At 41.4% G+C, this 20,606-nt stretch overlaps 1 protein-coding gene across 4 annotated transcripts in view; it reads right to left on the minus strand.

The window, feature by feature from the left end:
* oxr1a (oxidation resistance 1a) overlaps nucleotides 1-20,606 on the minus strand; it is a 149,259-nt gene that overhangs the window by 82,698 nt on the left and 45,955 nt on the right. For all 4 annotated transcript variants that reach the window (XM_046399720.1, XM_046399719.1, XM_046399717.1 and 1 more), the window contains exon 3: nucleotides 1,604-1,800. In XM_046399720.1, the coding sequence (XP_046255676.1) occupies nucleotides 1,604-1,800 (197 nt within the window). The remainder of the gene's footprint in view (nucleotides 1-1,603; nucleotides 1,801-20,606) is intronic.

Consider the following 20,606-nt stretch of genomic DNA (forward strand, 5'->3'; position numbering starts at 1 on the left):
CAAAATCAGCAGTAAAGTGCTGGATGCTCTCAATCACCAAAATTTGATGTCCGTACTGACGACGTCATCGCCAAAAGTGTTCAGTGATTGAGGACTCTTCATCTTTTACGAGTCACTGAACACGTAACCAAAAGGCAACAATGCATCACTTTTAACTCTCACTTCACTATCCATGCTTTTCATCATGAAGGACAACAGGAGTTAGAACAACATTCATATGGCTTTCATTATCTCTCTTTCTTTCCCTCTTTTATGTGTTTTGTTCATTTCAATTTTTGCAGCCTCTCATAACCTCCATATTTGTCATCATCCAGTTTCCATGGCACCATTAAGCGAGTATGTAAAACATACTGAGCCGACATACCATCTTTAAGTGCTGAAATACTGCAAGCAGTTAAAAACTCTAAAATGCCTTGTGCAGTTATATATACATTGGCCTGAAATTCAACATGACATATTTGGTGTCTGGAAAATGTGGTAGGTTCTTAGTGAGTTGTGTCAGTTTTGCTGCAAGTGAAAGGTGGCTGACATGACACTAATTCTACCTTTAAAAAGCTCATAAAAGCATGTATTTGTAGTCCTGCAGCAATAAATATAGTTGCAGTATCGATTCTATCAGCAAAATACACCAACTACATAGAGAAATTGCTGCATAGCACCAAGCATGAAAGATGTCATCACCAGTGCAAAGGTAATCAGACAAAAACGAAGATCTTGCAGATTACCTTCACTGGTTCAGCAGCATTTACAATTCCTGTTTGCAAACCTTTCCCCACCACACCCCCTCTTTTCTAACCTGGACTCAAGCAGCTTACTAACTGAATCACATCAATGAAGTGAACAGAGATGCACTGCACTAAGGACTTTGGAATTAGTTTAGCTCAAACTCATTTTGTCATCTGTGAGAAGTCAGCTCCCTAAAGCATACTTACTGTCACAGTAGCAACCTGCCGACATAGAAACAGACCTGCTGCAGACAGAACACACCCCCCCCGCCCAAAACACACACGCATACATACACATCCCCTACCAAAAATAGGAGTCATCATAGGAATAAATCTCATCAGAGTCAGGTAATTACAATTTGTAGGCAGGAAATGAATTCGAAGATGAGAAACAGGGAGAGCTAGCCGTGGATGTGACATGGTGAAGTTTGCCTGAGCTGGAAGTTCATGTCAACAGTTCAGAGAGGGTGTGAACTTCAAATATCCACCCACCCACATACTGAATAACAACAAACCTTCCCCAGAAGCTCAGTAGCAATTGTACATAAAAATCTAATTAAATCTTCCACTGAGGATGTAACAAAGGTTGATTTTATGATGATTAAAAGGTTCAACTCATAATAGTGTGCTGTAGGCAAAACTATGATACAACATGAGTTCATCAATGTCCCCTGGTATTTTATTACATGAATAGTTAACCCTCAAGTTTTGAGAAAGTGTAACAGAAAAATTGCTGGTTTGAGATTGGGCGTAAATGTATGCATAAAGTTTTTACAAACACATGCATTTTAAAATTCTTATATCTCAGCTGGTAGATTTTACAATATCAGTTGCTACACAAACATAAAGATCAGAACCCCAGCCTCTGTGTCACTTACCTATGGTATAGCCTCTCTTCAGCTCGCCACACCTTGGGCTGCGGCGCTGAGAATTAGTAGTGTTGTTTTCCTGCACGGCAAGGACGGTGGTTGTCTTGGCAACAGGTGGTGCTGCCTTGTTGAGGGGCGAGGCTGGAACCAGAGTCGGGGAGAAACCTTGACTGGCAATATCCACCGACTGAGACTTCTTCTTCAGTCTGCAGGGCACAAGCAAATCACAGAAGCACAACATATTACTGTTGTGTTTATAAGATGTTTGAGCCAGTGTCATTAAGTGGAATGGGGAACGGTGTGTTCCCTTCACTGTTCAAGGGCAGGTGAGTCAAAGCATACTTGTATCTCAGGTTGTCGATGTCACAGAAATGTAATCGCGCAAGACAATTTTTGCAGTGGCAAGGAAGTTAGGAGGAAGAATCAATAGGCTAATCCCACCCTTGCTAAGAGTGAATTTATTAGCATTACTCTGCTTGCCCAGTGCAGAGACGTCTCTACAGTGAAAAGGGATAAACAATATCCAGGATCCCCCGTTGGAGGACGGCAGGAGTCCAGAGTTAAGACTGTGCTGGAGACAAAACCTCACTGAGTAACAGCCTGTCTGTTGTGAAAATGCTGGAGATAATTATTTAAGCTTTCCTTTCCACTCTTCGTAGCAAAACATAGATGGTTTGAAACTGGTGCAGAATGCAAAGGCAAAGCTTTGCCAACTCTTGTTCCCCATCAACATTCTTGTGTCACACAAAGGTCCTTAGAGTCATAATACCTAATTTGCATTCAGTGCCATTTATTTTTTAGGGTGGTCTCGGGAGGATGAAGAGGAATGGCAGGTTAACAAAAGGGATACAGTTTGATAATTTTGCTAACAAGAGTGATGACATCCTCCCCTCACGTCTGCTTCTGCTAGTGCATAACTAAGGTACTCTGATCAGGGCTTTTTTGTGTTGTTTCTCACTTCAGGCTTGCAAAGATAAGAGAAAATGACTTCAAAATTATGGCTCCTAAACCCTTTGAACCTTTCTCCCCTTGGACTTAAAAGTAGTACACTAATTTAGCATTCAACAGCATTAACGTTAACCAGCTCCGGTTAAAAAAAAAAAACAAAACAGAAAGAAGAGAGAATCAAAACTGATGTGGCAGAACCAAAGATATTGCCTTTGTGCATTCTCCACATTCTTAAAATCTAGCACCTACATTACCCAGGATTCTAGACCAACAAGAGTTCGAGTTTGGGTGTGTTATGCTAGTAGCAGCTAATGCATCCTCAAGTCCCTAACCTCCAGCAGTGAGGAGTGGTCGACAGAGTGGTCAAGTGACATCACTTGAGGCAATTTATAGAAGTAGACTTCTTACGTAAAACGTATCAAAAGTTCACGGGGTCGAATCAAATCTGCCTACTCCTCAAAGCCTGTTAAAGGATGATGCGATCCTGGGTTTGGGTTTGCACAGTTTATAAGTGAGTTCAGTGGGCTAATCTGAACAGGTAATCCTAAAACACTTAGCAGCTGGTCTATCCACGTACACAGGTTCTCACTCACACATGTGCACAGACAAAATGCACAGATACACTGACATACAAACACATAATATCGGAGAGTAAAAAAAACAAGATCATACTTATAAAAACTTTGAGTAAAACAACGTAAAAATGGTCCCTGAAACACTATCTATCTGTCTATAGTCTGAAAAAGTCCTGAAACAGCAATACAAGATTTCCCAGCACTCTGCTCTCTCTCGCACACACTTTCAATCATTCCGGCAAAACTGCTGAAGCGAACAGAATCTTTCGGCCCATTTCACCCAAGAGCCCATCCCCTGATGGACCAAAGCAGCACACATGACATAGTGTCTAACTGTCTAATGAAAATGCATAATCTCCATGGAAATACTGTCTATCACTGAGTGTGTTTTCTTTCTAAATCGAACACAACCAAACGGACCAGAGAAGGAGGTGAATAGAGGCAGGTCGAACTGTGAACAAACACAAATTATGTTCTGCCTCAGGTGTTCTCCAAAGTCTATCTAGTAAAAATAAATAAATAAATAAATAAACACTTGCTGAACCAAAGAAAAAATCCCTTAATGGACTTCATTCCTTTTTTTTCTTTCTTTATTGATTTTCGTACCTTATGTTCTATGTTTTCCTCAGAGAACTGCATGTGGAGGGAGTTTTCACAAAGCTAAACAAAAACAGTAGAAGTTATATGTCAGACTGTGCTATAATGACTCTTTTGAGGAAGCTTCCTGTTTATTTGGATGGCACATAATGAGGTTGGAGAATGAGTAAGAAGCAGAGACCTGCTGCTGGTGTTAATGGCTGTGGAGGACGAGGGAGAGACAGGCAGAGACAGAGATAGAGAAGGTTGTGTGAAGTCTATCTCCACTCCCTTAGGAGTTAGTACTAATTACTGTCTCATCAGTAGATCAGAAGCCTCTGTTCTAGCTGTGTCTCACTGAGCTACAAGGCCAAACGGTATCAAAACAGAGAGTTTGTGTGTGTGTGTGTGTGTGTGTGTGTGTGTGTCAAAGATCAAATGAGAAGGAGGAGACAGGATCAATGCGTTAAAGTGTGTGTCTCACAAAGAAAGACGGAAACAGAGATGGGTAAATAGAATGAGTACAATATGTGTGCAAACAGTATGTTCATGTTGATGGGTGCTTGTGTACAGTTCATTCATGTTGTTTTTTGTTTTGTTTTGTTTTTTTATAGCCTGACAGCAGAGTTCAATCTGCTTAACAGGCAGGACTTCACACTGAAAGAACAATCTAGAATCAACTATCAGTCATTCTCAAAGCTAAATAAGACAATGCAGCGTACAATGGCAAAAGTGAGGAAACAAATCATGAATGATGATGAATCCCAATTTCTGTTGAGACACAGGCAGGGTCAGAATTTGGTGCCAACAACATGAAACCATGGACCCAATCTGCTTGTGTCAACAGTCCAGGCTGGTGGTGTTGGTGTAGTGGTGTAGGAAATGTTTTCTTGGCACACTTTGGGCCCGGTAATATCAATCATTCATTGCTTGAATGCCACAGCCTAACTGAAAATTACTGCTGTCTATGTGCATCCCTTCATGGCCACAATTTACCCCTGTTCTTATGGCTGCTTCCAGCATGATAAGTGAAGTGTTCTTCAGTGGCCTCCACAGTCACCAGATCTGAATCCTGTACAACACCTTTGGGATGTGGCAGAACTGGAGCACCGCGGCTTGAATGTGCAGTTGACAAATCTGCAGAAATGACTTGATGCAATCATATCAACATGGATCAGAATCTTGAAGGAATGTTTCCAAGATCTTGTGGAATTGATACCATGAAGATTTGAGGCTGTTTTGAAAGCAAAGGACTGCGATGGACTTGGTTCACAACATTGTTTAAAGTTCTTAAGCCGATGATTACAGCTACAGTAATCAGAGAGGTAAAATGGCACTGACATGTGACAAAGATCCCGGGCTCACGTCAGTAACCTGATGTCACCAGAGGAAGGTGCTCTCCTCACCTTCCCCAAACATTCCACCTCCAGCTCTCCACCGTTGAGTTACTGTCCAGTAATGCTTGGTTTAGTTTTTCCTGATGCAGTATACAGTATGTAATGTAGGGTCAGCATTTTCTTCTGCTTACAGGCTGCATGGTGCCAACATTTCCAACTGCCTCAGGCTCTGCACTGTGGTAACAATGTCCAGGTCACAAGCTCTCACGGATCACCTGTGTGGGGCCCGTGAGGGACAGTGCTCGCATTCACACTAAACGACAAGAATGTGAAAAATACCATGCAAGGATGCCATTTTTGTCCCCTGTGGTCAGCACAGACCTTTGTAATGTCCTTTAGCCCAGCTGTGAACACATTCCTGGGTTTACAGAATCTAAACTCAGGTAATAGCACTGTCATGCCGTGTACCTACTTCAGCTACAGTTTTCAGCAACTTCTGTTCCTCGCTGCTGTTAATGGAGCAAGAAATGAGTATAATATCCCTTATCTACCTTAAGAACATGACTTTCACAGCGGGTTTCCATTAACTTGTTAAGTGTACTGTAATGGTGACCAAGCCAAAACAGGCACATATTGCACGAAAAAAATCAAAACCTATTACACAGTTACACATTTGAAAACAAATCGTATCATTATAGCGTGATTAGAAACTTGTGTCAAACTGTGTTAGCCAAATTACTCACAAGTCGATCTAATTATTTGGAGTAAGATTATTATGTGAGACTCAGAAATACACTATGAGGAATTTACAGTATCAGATGCAATGTTCACTGCATGCAGAGGACTGGCAGTTGCCCCTGCTCTGCATCAAGCTAAAAGTGTTTCACAAGCATTTTCGCAACCTAACTGATAACCCATGTGAGCAACACACCAAAAATGCACCCTACTTAATTGTGAAACACAGACAGAGTTCCTGGTAGGAAATTGCAGCAAGATTAAGAGGCTTTCCCACTCACACCAGTGAGGAACTGGCTACTTGTGATGCCACTGGTTTAACGTTTGGGTATGTTCTGGGTAAAAAAGCTTCATCCTGAGCCATGACTGCACCAGTCTGTATTTCCCCATGCAAGCAATGAGCTCCAGAGAGGAATGAGAGGCACACATCAACAAAGCCACCAGCTGTGACAGATTCCTATCTTTGAGCAAATGCTTATGCAAAGATGAATAGAGGGAGGGAAAAATGAAGGCAAACAGACACAGAGGCATTTTGTTTTCTACCCCGCTGTTGTGATCTGACCTGGGCCAGGAGGCATTGGTATATTTGCAGCCCTGCCAAACTGGCATCGCTGAGATTATCCAACTCTACAGGGAACCACGTGGTTTGGCAAAGGATGTATAAACAACAGGAAATTTGGGGCTAAGTCAAAACACGCTTATCGCTTCCCTACTAAGAGGGATTAGACCTAGAAAAAAGGGGCCTGCGTTTGCATTGCGTTCCATTCCTCTTTGCTTTGCTTCTTATTGCCCTGCAGCAACAACATAACACATTTTTCAGGGAACTGGTGTTTATATAGCAGCAGATAGGCTGCTGTGCTATATAAAGCCCATAAGAGAAGGCTGGGTTGACGTCATACCCTGTTACTGGCAGCAAAATGACCCGTCTGACAGTAATGATGCCTCGGAGTGCCAATACTCAGAGTTCTGCTTATGTAATTTTAAAAGAAAGAAGGGGGAAATAAAATCATCACATTTATTTATTGCAAAGGAGCCCAATTTAGTGATAAGGCAATGGGTTGGTGACTAATGCTGAATGATCTTGTATCGTTATCAAGCTGCTGCAAGTTATTCAAGGTGGAAAGATGATGTTTTCCTTATTTCCTTCTTCCAAAACTGCAGGAACAGATCTTGAAGTTGCACTACTCAATATTCTTATTTGAAAAGCTACAAAAAATAACTGTTTAATGCAGTGATGAACCCACAATCATTATCACCCAACTCTGCAGTTCAGCCTTACACAGCATTTTAGCATCTTTCAGATCAATGTTTTGGTTCTATGGCTGCAACTTTATTGTCTGGTTGAGTCTCACCGTGGAAAAAGGTGAGTAAACAAAGGAGTTGTACTTATCTGCTATAGTTTGTAAGGCCAACATTTATACAATAATATAGTAATATATAATGTATTCTACCCTGCGCACACTGAAGTAGCATCTTGTCAATATGTCTGTTAGTCTGTTAGTTGTAGGGTATAGTGGAAAGTTTTTTTTATCCAACTGCTGATACAAAACCTGAGGTCTGATACCACAGTGATACTTGGATACTTTGACGAACATGAAGAAATGTCAACTGTTATCATTGTATAAAAAATTTGGATTAAGACTTTAGGAGATGTCTTCTAATCCCATGTCCAGAATATCGACCAAAAACTGTCAACATCCTCAGGCATTCACACCATCCATCCATCGGACAAAATTACTATTTGAAATGGATTGCAGGGATTTCAATTCCTGCGGTCTCCGAAGCAGGCAATCATAACAAAACAAGGGAACGGCTGTGAACTGGCTTAAGCTTAATAAGAATGAGTCAGTGACGGCTGAGACTGTCAGACTGAAGCTGTGCTCCTAATACTGACACATCGGGAGAAAGAGAGGGCAGCAACAACCTGTGGCCATGCATGTTAATGAGGGCCCTCTGCTGCATCCGGAGGCCTAATGAAATACGGCTGGACCTCGCCGCTCTCTGCTCTGCTGTCGGACACCTCCACATAATGATGTATGGAGCTCTACGCCGCATTACGCTCATCTGCCCTTGCTAAATGCCAGAGCAACAATTCTGAGTCAAAGGGTTATGTGGCAGTTTTGACCAATGAGGCTTCAAACTAAGGCTGCCTCAGGATCAAAGTGGTGAGAGCAGCAGCTAAAGGCCAGCCACAAAGCAGACAAAAAGTGAAGTGAAAAACGATGACCTGCACTGCGTTATTAATTCCTGCATCCTTGATTTTTCCGATCATGGCTGTGTGTCTCTTTTACTGGATTAAAACAACCAACACTTAATTTTCTTTCATTTCATTCAGAGTTTGACTGCACTGTTCAAAAGCAACTTTTAAGCATTAAGCAGTAAGTTAAGTCCTTGAGCAGCAATTGAACAATGCAATCAGAAGTGAAACCCACCTCGCATCTCCTTTATCAGTTGTGTAACACATTAAAAGAGCTTTCCCATTACTGAGTAGTGACGCTCACTGTTTCCATGCTGAGTGGGTGTTCACTTTGCATTCCCTCCTCGGCTGCATATCTAGTCTGATGCCATTTTTCATTCTTGACCCATCTCCTGTTCAGCAAATTCTTGTTTTTTCCTGTTTTTTTGATTCTTTGAGACCCCCTACATTCTCTTTTACTTTTCTCATGCATTGCTTTTGTTTTTCCCACTGGTGAAGGCAGACAGTGGCCAACTCCTGCAGTCTGGGTGGAAAGGAGAAAAAAAAAAAATAAAGATGAGAAGCTGTGTGTGTGTATTTGAGTCTCTTTTGTTACACAAGAGTGAGAAGGTGAGATCTGTTATTGTGTCAAGATGAAACAGCATCTTACAACCGTGGAAACTCTGGATGACCTTCGGCCTGATTGACGGAGGAGTGTTGTTTTCCCTGGGCTTTCTAAGTTGAAGGGTGTCACTTCTTTTCAGTAAACCTGAATTACTGTACATTATTGGCTATTAATTTAAAATCAAGCATGACACAGACAAAAATGTAGGTGCACTAGTGAAAAGTACTTTACTAAAACACAGTTTAGAGGTACTGTACATCGCTTTTTATGCTACTCCACTGTGTACACAAAAGCGACAGAAGGAAGTTTCAGCACATGCCAAAAAACAAAACGACATCTGCTACGTTCAAGTGACAAAATCCTCTAGCAACTGGAGAAATGATCTTGTTAGCTGTTCAAAGATGACAACAAATTTCTGCAGCACAACTTTGCTTTCTCTTCTTTCTTCCTTCCTGACTCCAAGGTTGGGGACCAAACATCTTCACTCCCTCCCTGGATATGAAGCTAAAAGTTGCTCCTGCAGCTAAAGTGAAATGTTATTTATTCAATAATTCATCTACATTAACAATCTAATATATAATAATCTATTAGTAACAGGGGACATTTTTTTACAGAACTTGTACTGTTACAGAGACACAAGTACCTTATACCTGAACCTGTGGTTCAAGTTTCAGTAGTTTCAATAGACAGACATCAGCTTGCACACTTAAAATAAATGCTTAACCGATGACAGATAGCACACGCTTATTAAAACAATACCAGATGAAGACACCAGCACAAAAAATGCCTCACCAGCCAACCAACCCTCGAGCTACGTCTAATGATTTCTCCATCACTTAGCAGCATCTACCAACAATGTTGAACAGCTCATTTTTGATCAGAAACCGGCCTATAAATCAGCAGCTTGGCTCAGAAGGACACAGCTGGGGGGAGAGGCTGCTATTCATTTCCTAAAATGTATCAATATCACACAGAAACACCCCGCAGCCACAGCCTTTCACTTGACTAACAGAGGAATTATCTTGCCTGACACATGATGGGGAGGGAAAAAGAAGAGAGAGAGAGAGAGAGAGAGAGAAGGAAAAAAATCACTGCTTCATTAAGTGTCTGGCTCTGACTCCGGGGCATGATTTTCCTCTGTGCACCACTCAAGCAACAAATACAGACATATACGGGAGGAAACGCATGGACACTTGCTCTCTCCGTCCCCATCTTGGCGACAAACACAAACAAACGCCGTAAGACTCAGCAATTCAATCATACGCAGCCTTCTGCGCTTGATTCAGTGCGTATCCGCGGGGCCTTGGGACTGTTACTGCAGCCTTCCACTGTCCTCCTCCTCCTCCTCCTCCTCCTCCTCCTCCTACTCCTCCTCGTTGCTAGCCTTGGTCTGGCTCTCGCACTCTTATTTGCTGAACGCCGGCGACAGGCAGCAACACGATTGGTCAGCACAAGTAGTGGATGCAACGTCATGCCGCTGTGGCTTGTGGCGGTGAGGAAACCAGGGATGTGTTCTGAGTATTGGCAGTTTTCAGCTGTGTGTGGAGTGTTGTCATGTTAGATGATAACGGCTGCTAAGAGCAGGAGAGGCAGGCGAGATGGCAGAGATGAAAAGGAGAATTTTAATTATCACAGTTATTGGCTTCCCACATTGCATGTGATTTGTTAGAAAGAATAACATGCAGAGAAATCTCTAAGCAACAAAAGTGCATTTGTGGAAAACATAATAAAGAGTTTCCCCACAGCCACTAACTGCTACAATTAATGTGAAACCTGAGAGTAATATTATGTATGCAGAGATTAAATTGCAGCGAAAGATGCCGTACTCACACTTAATGGCAGACAAATGAGAGACAAGAGGTTACATTTAAAGAATACTTCATCATTTTGTGAAAATTTTGGAAACTTTTTTTCTGTGAATTTGACAAAACAACTGTGTACTACTTTATTTTAGAGGACTCTTATTTCCATTTCTTAATAATTCTTACACATTTCTAGAGATTCATAAGTGGTTGAAAGAAATTATTTTTTTTTTTGTTGTTTTTTGTTTCTTGTAAGAAAATGCTGCAAGTGTTCCAGTGGAACACTCCATTTGACCTGTATATAAGTGCCAAATTGGGAACTTGTTAGGAAATTAAATTCTTTCGTGGCTCTGTCCAATGTGAAAAAATGAACAAATCTAACCCCTAAATACAACTGTATTTATGTTATTTAGCTTGTTTTTTAACAAGAACAAATAATATAATATAATGTTCAGGTTAGTTAGCAAGTTGCCATCTCTTCTTCTTTAATATTCTTTTAAGGGTAAAAAGCAATCAAATAAAAAAACCCAAAAAACAATACTGAATTAAAGCAGACTTCCTCCTTTTCCTTGTGCCTTATTAGCTTGCTGTATTTGTTGTTACTAATTAGTCAGTTTGGAAGCTCTGAGACCACTGTGGGCAGAGGGGTCAGTGATTCATGATGATCTTGTGTGATGGATGCATAATTTTGGAAAACACAAAGTCAATAAAAAAGTTGCCTAAAACATTCTCTCCTCCATTTCGACAGATAAACAAGACTGCCAGTGCAATCCCATCTGACCTCGAGCAGGGGTGGGTGTGAAACCATGCTCATTTGCTGACACACAAATCTTTGATTGGCTGCCCACTCTAATTTACAAAAAAAGCCTTTGTGCCAGACCACGTCCATCTCATTTGTACCATGTCCTTGAAACAGCAAAGAGCATCCCCACCCCACTCCATGTAGACAGGCTCAGGTATGAAGGGCGCTACATGCCATCGCTGACAAAACAGCCTTCGGTTGACTGAGGGGCCTTTGTTGTCCTAAGGAGAGCACAAGGACACCATCTCTCTCTGATGCTGGCATAACATGCGGCTCAAAATGATTAGAACTTTGGAACAGTACCAAATCCGCAGATGAAAACAGTCCACAACAAGTACATTAGTTAGTCTTGTTTAAGTAATGTTTGCTAAAAAATACAGTGCCCAGCTGTTCGAAGAAACTATTCAACCTTTTTCATCCACCCTTGTGAGTGATGTCTCAGCAACACCTTGAGGGAATTTCTTTACATCTGTCACAAATGTCCACTTGGACTCAAGGATGAACTTAATTAGAATTTGGAAATCAGAGGTCAGTGATGAATCACAAAACACGATTTTAGCCATGACTCAACAATTCATCACCAATGAGAAAAAAAAGTGGAGACTGTGACCATATTTTGCATTTGGTCAGATATTGACTTGGTGACACTAATCTTGGGTGTCCACCCTGAAAGTGTGCTGATTGTGTAGATCTTCTGCATTGCCAGACTGAAGATGTGTGTGAATGTTTTAAAATTTGCAGCAACATTCATATTTGAAGCACTGCAGTCCACCACAAGCTCAGTGGTTCTGACGAGCTTCAAATGATTGTCTTTACATCATGTGATGAAGCTCTCTAACTGTCAAAGCAGCAATTCTAGCTTATTATTACTTTTATACCTAGTTCAGTTTAGTTGAGAATTGACTTTTATTAGAGTTAAGTGCTTTTTTTCCCTTGTGTTGCAAAATTAACCTTGTTACTTAAAAAATCAGTTTGAGCCCTGTTGACAGACGGTGATATAAGGATTTGTTAGAATCAAAAGGCCAAATCAATTTAAAATACGTTTATTGCAATTTTAATTATTATTATTGCAGCAAATGGAATTCATTCACAGCGCACTGCTTTGAATGCAAAAAGTTAAATTTTGCACAGACTCATGCACGGATTGTGTTAACTCGGACTTTAATCTGCACATCTGTTCACTGCAGGACAGAAAGCAGTGATCGGCTGGAGGCGCCAACATCTGGTGTGGCTGGCACCAACTGACCAGGTCACACAAATTCGAGATGTGAAGGGGACATTATTGGAATGAGTCAACTATAGATCAGGATGTGTATTCATGAGATGACTGTTAATGTTGTTTGGCTTTAAGACCTCTCTGCTGCAGATGGTAAACAGCACAAGTAAATGTGTGGCTGCAGTTACCTGGACTGAGCCAGTTATGCATCTCCACCTCCACCTTCCTCTCCGTCTCACTTTCTTGATTTAACTCCTTCTCTCTCCTCTTTTTCTTCTAATCAGCTTTTATCCTCCCACATCACACATTCCCCTTCTTTCCCTTTCCCTGCCTCCCTCCCTCCCTCTGCCCCCGTATTGTCAGTTTGCAGGATGGCTGGCTCAAGCTGGTCAACCTGATGCCCTTCTACAGCAAGTACTATTGGCAACACTTGGCACATTCTGCAGCTCACTGAAATACACTCAGCACAGACATTAGCTTACTCAAGTGTGATACAATTAAACTCCTGTAAAAAATGAAATGCACAGGAAATGGAAGCCGTCTTGTTTCATAAATCTGACATGGTAATGTGTGAAATGTTGTGTGTTCCCACGATCAAACACCAACTCACCGGCACACTTGATATAAGGAGAAACTAGAATTTGTTTATATAAAAAAGTAGATAAGTAAAGTGACACATGAATGGCTTTGGCAGGTACTTAACATTCCAATAAGAAAAGATGACTTCAGGAGTGTCAGAAGCCAGAACAAGAACAAGAAGAGGATGCTAACTGCAACGATAAGAGAAAGAAAGGCTCCGAAATGGAAAGTGACAGTAGCAATGGACACGGCAGATGAAGACAGAGTTTCCAGGAGGTCTCGGGGCAGCTGTCAATCACATCAAACTCACTTGCACCAAATCAGTAGAGAAAAGCAGATACCAGCTCCTATGACTTGGCATCTAAGTGCATGTGATGTTGTCTAGTCACATGAAACAGGTTGATATCAATTAAAACAAAAATGCAGTCATGTTTATCAAAGGATCAATCTCCTTCAAACTCTGTGGACTTCTTCTAACTTTCCTGTCATTATTCAAACAAGTAGAGATGAAGTGAAACTGCTGTTTTATATGAATTCCTTTTACTGTTCATAATAACTAAAAAAAAACTGTGATGCTGATGGAACATAAGGTTGCACTAAGTGACTGTCAGAAGTAAAAGTGACAAATGAAATGTTTGAAATATTTAAGGCACGACAGTCATGTTTTGTTGCAGCAGCAGCACAACAGTACTCACGTCTGACTTAAATTTTGTCTTGAAAATGGTGAAGACAGCCTTTTTGCAGCTGCATTGCAAGTGCGAACGTGGTGCTATTTAAAATTGATCCTCACATCACACTTTAGATTTGACAGGAAATCCTGCCACTGACCACACCAGACACCACCCCTTTTTTTTTGTTTTGAGTGCAAAGATGACTATAACCATCAAACAAAAAACATCCAACTACTGGTCTGGGAACAGCTGCCGGGAAATGTGGTTTAAATGTGGGTGGAATCAATGAAATCAGATTTAACATTTCTCAAAGCCAATCAATGTATCCTGAAGGTGGAGCATACTAAAGCTTTGATTGATGGCGCTCCTGTATGCTCTCTTGTTCTAATTTACACGACAACAAGTCTCATCTCCACGGATATATTAGTTAACTGGCCATAAAATGGCTGAAAAGACACCATTAATGACTCCATTAAAAAAAGATGTAAACAGAAAATGGACTGAATTTACACAGCGGCTTTGTCCCAGGAGCTTTACAATGAATCACACACACACACACACAAAGTAACAGAGTTGCCATGCAAATTGTGGGCACAATCATCACCTCGCAAGCCTAAATTTGACATTGATCACTTGACTGGACATGAAGGCAGTGTGTTTCTGATAAATGCAGCAAATGTTGCATTTATCCTCTCCAGTCAAAAATGTGTTTTTCTTTTTGTTCCTACAGCTGAATGTTTCAGCTTCACTGTGTAGAATAACATATGAACAGAGTCTGATACTATAAAGGCTGTTTTCACGTTCATTGTTGAACAGGTAAGTCTTTCTCTTTGCGGGCTGAAAATCTGATTTTAAGAGTCAGAGCCTATGAGCACAATATGTGAATGAGTCGTGGATCAGGTTATGGTGTCGGACCCGTAACCGGTGGATCGCCGGTTCGATTCCCCTTAGGTACCCTTGAGCAAGGTACCTAACCCCCACTGCTCCCTGGGCGCTGCACGCGGTCGCCCACTGCCCCGGGTTTGCTGTGTGTGTGTGCACGTCACTTGGGTGGGTTAAATGCACGAATTTCGTTGGAGTGAGTTCCCTCCAATGACAAAATATGTCACTTTCATCTTTCATCATTTTTCATCTCGTCCAACATTCAGCAGACACAAGTTGAACGCAGGAACCTGAAGCCTTAAGTGCACAAACACTGAGAATGAACTTAACAGTAAAACAAGAGACATCTTGTGTCCAGCTGATAAAAATGCCTTTTGTCATTTTAGATTCAAGACAATAGATGGACAAACTGTGGATTAGTTAGAAAAGTCTGAACTGCCCCATTAGATTGTCTCTCAAATAAAGCAGCAAATGTAACATGAATGAACAGAACGTGATACCACATCACAGTTCAGGATAAAGCTATGTAGGCTGTTTTAATTCATTTAAAACATTCTGGGAGTAGGGGGTGGCTTTATCTACCAGCGACCAATTAGCTTAGCTTAACATAAAAACTAAAGATGGAAAGAACAAAAAAAAAAAATGGTTATGGTAACAAAATCTGACCACCAGCAACTCTAAAGGTCACTAATCAACACACTCTGTCTCCATCATTTAAGACTAACAAAAGTGAAGTGTCAAAACAACAAACGGTTTAAGGGTGGACTTTATATGGACCAGGGAAAGTCATTTTGCAGAATCTTCTCCAAGAAGTCCAAATCATAGTCACACTATGACACATAATCACAGGCAAAACTAAATGTGATTTTTACATTAAAAAACAATGTACTCCTTTACCCATACACAAATTCACATTAACTCTTATTTTTTTTTAACTTTTTAAAAAAGTAACAAAGCACTTGGGCACAGACTGAAGGAAACAGTGACTCATCATGAAGTGGTATAGTCACATCAGGCTGAATGGCTCATAATGTGACTAACAGTGTTGGTGTCAGGTTAGGCTAAGAGAGAGCTGACTGATCTCTCCCACTGGGCAGCACTTAGTGAACAGCCTGTCTTCCTGCTACAGCAGCCAGCGTGCACCACGCATGGCAGCTACACTTGATATTCCCTGCACAGCTCAGCTCAAATGGGACATCTGTTAGCTTCCTGCAGCTCGACCTCCAGAAACCCACTTCGTTCACGATTGAGGCATCATCAGAGGAATATGGATGAACTGCCCAGCTGCTTTGGTATTAACTACCAACACAAACTGGAATTCAGTTTAAGATAATATTTTGGTGTACTCTTTATCGCCTGAGTACGCTGTGATTAAGGGGCCTTCAGGTGGATTGGAATGCACAATATAGCGTTCAATCAGGTATCTTTGTAAGTTGAGGCAGGACACCCTCTTTGTAAAAGGTTATACTTCTTCAGGAAAACACAGGTACACAGATACAAAGGGACTGGAGAACAAAAAGTGCCCAGCTTCAAACTGATCCACCACCTACGTGAAGTGATTCTGTGAATTTGACAGTGTGCTGCCCCAAGGTGCAGCTGACTGTACATCTTCAGGAGGTCTCGAGTAGATGCTGCTGACAGGTTTATCCAGTTCAACAGCCCCTAATCTACTCCTTTTCTTCTGAGAAATCTTCACGTTGCTTCTCCCTGTGCCAGCTGCCATGCTGCTTCTCCTCACATTGCTGATGCTCAGCTCAATAAAAGGTTTTCAATGGAACGATGAACTGCAGCTGAAGGTGTCAGTTCATCAAAAGAACAATTGTCACTGTGGTGGTCGGGGTTCTTGAGAGGAGGGACAAACCATTCACATGCGAACATTACTATTTCCAAAGACTTGTACAGTAATTGCTCAATGGTTGCGAGACCTTGACCGAGGTTGTCTTGTCATTTGCTCAAACATTCTCTTTTAACCTCTTTTCTCCAATAACTGCTTTTCACATCACTTATCTGCAATCTCAGACCAGGTAAAAAAAACATTTCTGGCCTCAGTACAGTTCCCTTTACATTAGAGATCTACCAAACATTCAAGGCGTACTGATTATCTAAAAAACAAATCTACCTCAGCAAAAACTGAATAATCCAATCCAAACATCCTTGACAGAAGTCGTTACTAGTACACAACCAATGACCGGAGCACAGATGAATTCAGAAACAATCAAAACTAAGAAAAAAAAACATGCTCAGACGGGTTCATGATAAAGCAAGAACTGTGCTGTAAACACACCTGAAATGTGTGTTCATCAAACCTCACTGACTAGCAACAAAACTGTACTCTCCAGGTGCACTGACTGCAGTACAAGTCCATTCATGCTGCGCTGTGCACAGAGGCTGAGCTGTTAGAACTCCCAAACCAACAGTAAACCATGTGGGTGACCTGTTAGATAGTTTAGTGATGTGCTCACACACGCACACACACAGGACTGAGACTCTAAATATGGCTGGGAACCAGTTATAATCGGTGCTGCTCTATCTGCACTAATACCCATTCATCAGCAACATGGAGTTAGGAGGTGAAGAGGTTGCTGTGTATTTACAGCCCCTGATGAATCATAAACAGACAGATGCTGTAGGACACCAGGGATAACAAGCAGGTTGTGGAGCATGACTGTGTATTCATGAGTACAGTGCCTGGATCTGATCTTGTTTTGTTGTTTTGTGAGAGCAATGTTTGTCATAGGTCACAGGAATAAAGGTCTTTTAATTTTTATGATAAACTCCTGAAATAATATAGTGCATACTTCACTTAACAATTTTCTGTCTTTAACCAAAGCCTGAACTCTAAAAGCACCCATATTACACTGCTTTGCTCATTTGTCCTGGAACTTTGTCCACTATTCTGAACATTTGTAGGACTTTTTGTCCACGTTGGTTTAAAAATAAAAGCTTACGAGCTTTCTTTGCCAATTGTTAAATGAAAAGACTGAGACTGCTCTGATGACTGTAGGCTGAATAAAAAGCTACAGACAGCAGGTGACAAACGCAGCTAAGCATAAAAGCTGCAAACACTACATTTTTTTTGTAAAGATTGAACAGTGCATTAATTAGAGAGTTTAGCACCATGCCTACACAGGTGATGAAGCCTCAGTCCTCCATCTGTGCTTGCATAGGATGTGTTCATGTGCAGCTGTGACTGCAGGTCAGCTACATTTTGGCAGCGCTCCTACCTAACAAACTTTAGTTACACGTTTAAAATTGTTTGTCTTGAGTCTGTATGGGATCAAATAACATAAAAACTAAGTAAGTAAACTTTGTCTGAGAGGAGGCCCACAGTTTCAGAATCTGAATGGCCCACCTTTATAGGCAGACTTACAAAAGAAATATCAGAGAAACAACCATAGAGGTGAATCGGTTCCTCTGTGACACACTCTCAACACAACTTTCACATCATGAGCTTCTCAAAGCAGTGGTTGTTCCTCAGGTGTTTATATTGTTTTGTGCACCAGCAACAGGATTTGCATTTAAGGTTAGGATTAAAGCAAGGATTAAGATTTATTTTGGAGTAAGGGTCAAGGTTAAGCATGTAAAGATGGACGTTGGGGTTATAGGTTATGGATTTAATCATCAGTGGAAGGTTCTCTTCAGAAACAAACCATTAGGATGCATACATCCAAATGTTGGATGTGTATGCCCAACAGTGTCCCTTCTGGCTGCCGAGCCACAGTTTCAAAGCTTATTGTACTGCGAAAGTCCTCAAAAGCCATGGTGACACAGCACTTTGAGTTGCCATGAATTAAACAGCGAGCCTTGTGTTTCTCCTTCACTAGCCGCTGCTGATGGCCGCTGGTTGCAGCAGCGGTGTGCTGATGTGGAAGGCTGCAGCCACAGTACAACACAATTTCTCCCTTTTTTTCCTCCCAACATAAAAAAACAAACATGGTAAGCCTGTGGCCTGTCTTTGCCTTGTCCTTGTCGTGTTGACTCTCCCTCCCTCCCCTCCCTTCCTCCCCATCCCACGCCACTACCGTCAAGCGAGTGCCAGTCTGCCCCAGCTGGGTTTTCAGATGCGGGGAGTCGGGCACAGCGGGATGGAGCTGCAACTTCTCTCCATTCTCTCTCTCTCTCTCTCTCTCTCTCCCTCTCCCCGGAGCATCTTCTGCACCACTGCTCTGCCACCATTAATTCATCAGTGCAAATCTTCTGCAAACTTCCTAAACAAACAAGTGTGCTGACTTCTGCTCCTCAACACACACATAAACACAGCTCACCCCAGCTTAGACCTCCTCAGAAGCAACACACGCACTCTCTGAGTCGCTGTCCAATACGCTGAACGATGCCGCGTTGATAACTGCTCCATGATCTAGATGGAAACAGACAGACACAGCTTCTCTGTGTGTTTGACCTAACAGCTGCTGACATAAATACTTGTTTTCTAATTTGGTGCCCGACAAAAAAGGAAACGCGGACGTGAACTTGTTTAATGGTAAGTTGCTCATGAGTTCATCCACTCTGAGGCTCACAGCTGTGTTGTTCACCTCACTCCATAGAGAAGCCCACACTAACATGCACACTAATTAACACACACTAACTAACCAATGCTATCAGCTCCATCTAAAAGAGCTGTGTAAACAAATGCTCTTGTGTACCGTGTTAATTTACAGCAGAAGATAACAATTTGGGAAGCTCCCACTGTTTGCTTTGCAGATTTAAAAAAAAAAAAAAAAAAAAAGCACCTACAAAAGAAAGAATAAGCGAAAGAGAAGCATCAATCAGCCTTATTCTATCCTCAAAAAAACATGAGACTGAAAAAACTGGCAAATAATGAGACCATTTTTAAAACAACAAAACAATATCAGTCTATTCCTGGACCTTCAACAGTGTCGGAGTAATCTCCAGCATAATTAAGCAGATGGACTTACTATAGAATTTATTATCAACTCATACATAGATTTTGACTTATATTGGATATGTGAGGCCAATACCAATAGTAATATATCACAGTAAAAAAAAAAAAAAAAATATCATGTAACAGTTCATGGGCAGCACAGTGGTGCTGCGATTGACTGCCGACCAGTCCAGGGTAGTCAGCTGGGTTAGGGTCCAGTCCCCCCCGACCCTGACGGATACGCAGTATAGAAAATGGATGGATGGAAGTAACAGTTCATCATTTGATCCCGTAAATTTGGTTATTAAAAAGTTGTTGGTGTTTTACAGCAGATGAATAAACTTGTCAGTGCTGTCTGGTAAACAACCTATGTAATGGTGACAATTTTTATTAATCATTCCAAACATATCTTTCTGCATTTCTATACTGCGGTTTCTTGTCATCAGTCATTCAGCTGGCCTGGCCAGGCAACATGAAATCAAAAATAACTGTCAAAGAGATTTTCAAATTCACAATATTTTTAGTGCTGCCATTATTTTTTATTACGCCACTGAGTGGACGGGCCAGTCTAGGTTTTGACTGACAGCTGAGCAGCAAGATGCACTAAGAATGTAAAGATTCTTGTGCTGCAGAGTGCAGCTCATGAGTTAAGAAGGAGAGACAATATTCTGTCAGCAGTGATGCTGAAAATTAGGGACTACATCATTTGGCATCTCAACCAACTGTCTACGTAGAGTGAGGAAACAAATGCATTTTCATTAGATGCACAGACAGGGGGCGCCATCAGAAAAAAACTGCCAAAAAACAAACAGTCAAAAACATAATTTAAGCTTGACTGGACTGCAAAAAGGGAATAAGCACAATTGTCTGTTCATAAGGCAGACGTGCAAACATGGAGGATGTTTGTGACTCCAGTGAAACATTTAATGCTTAAACTTTATTTATTTTAGCTTACATAAGCGGAACAGCTGAATATTTGTCAGAGTTTAATGTCTTCAGACATATCTAAAGAGCTGACTACATACACACACAGCATGTTGTTGCTCCAGGGTTCAGTGTTAATCATGACCGACAGGGAACAATGCAGCTGCCACACGCATGACTTTCAAGGTGTGACCCTCTCATACACACACACAAACAAGCTTGCATGTACAGAAGTGTAAGAGCAACACACAGCAATGTGTGACTCTGTTCTCATTAATTCAT

This window comes from Scatophagus argus, chromosome 9 (assembly GCF_020382885.2).
Source record: "Scatophagus argus isolate fScaArg1 chromosome 9, fScaArg1.pri, whole genome shotgun sequence".
NCBI classification, from domain to species: Eukaryota; Metazoa; Chordata; class Actinopteri; family Scatophagidae; genus Scatophagus; species Scatophagus argus.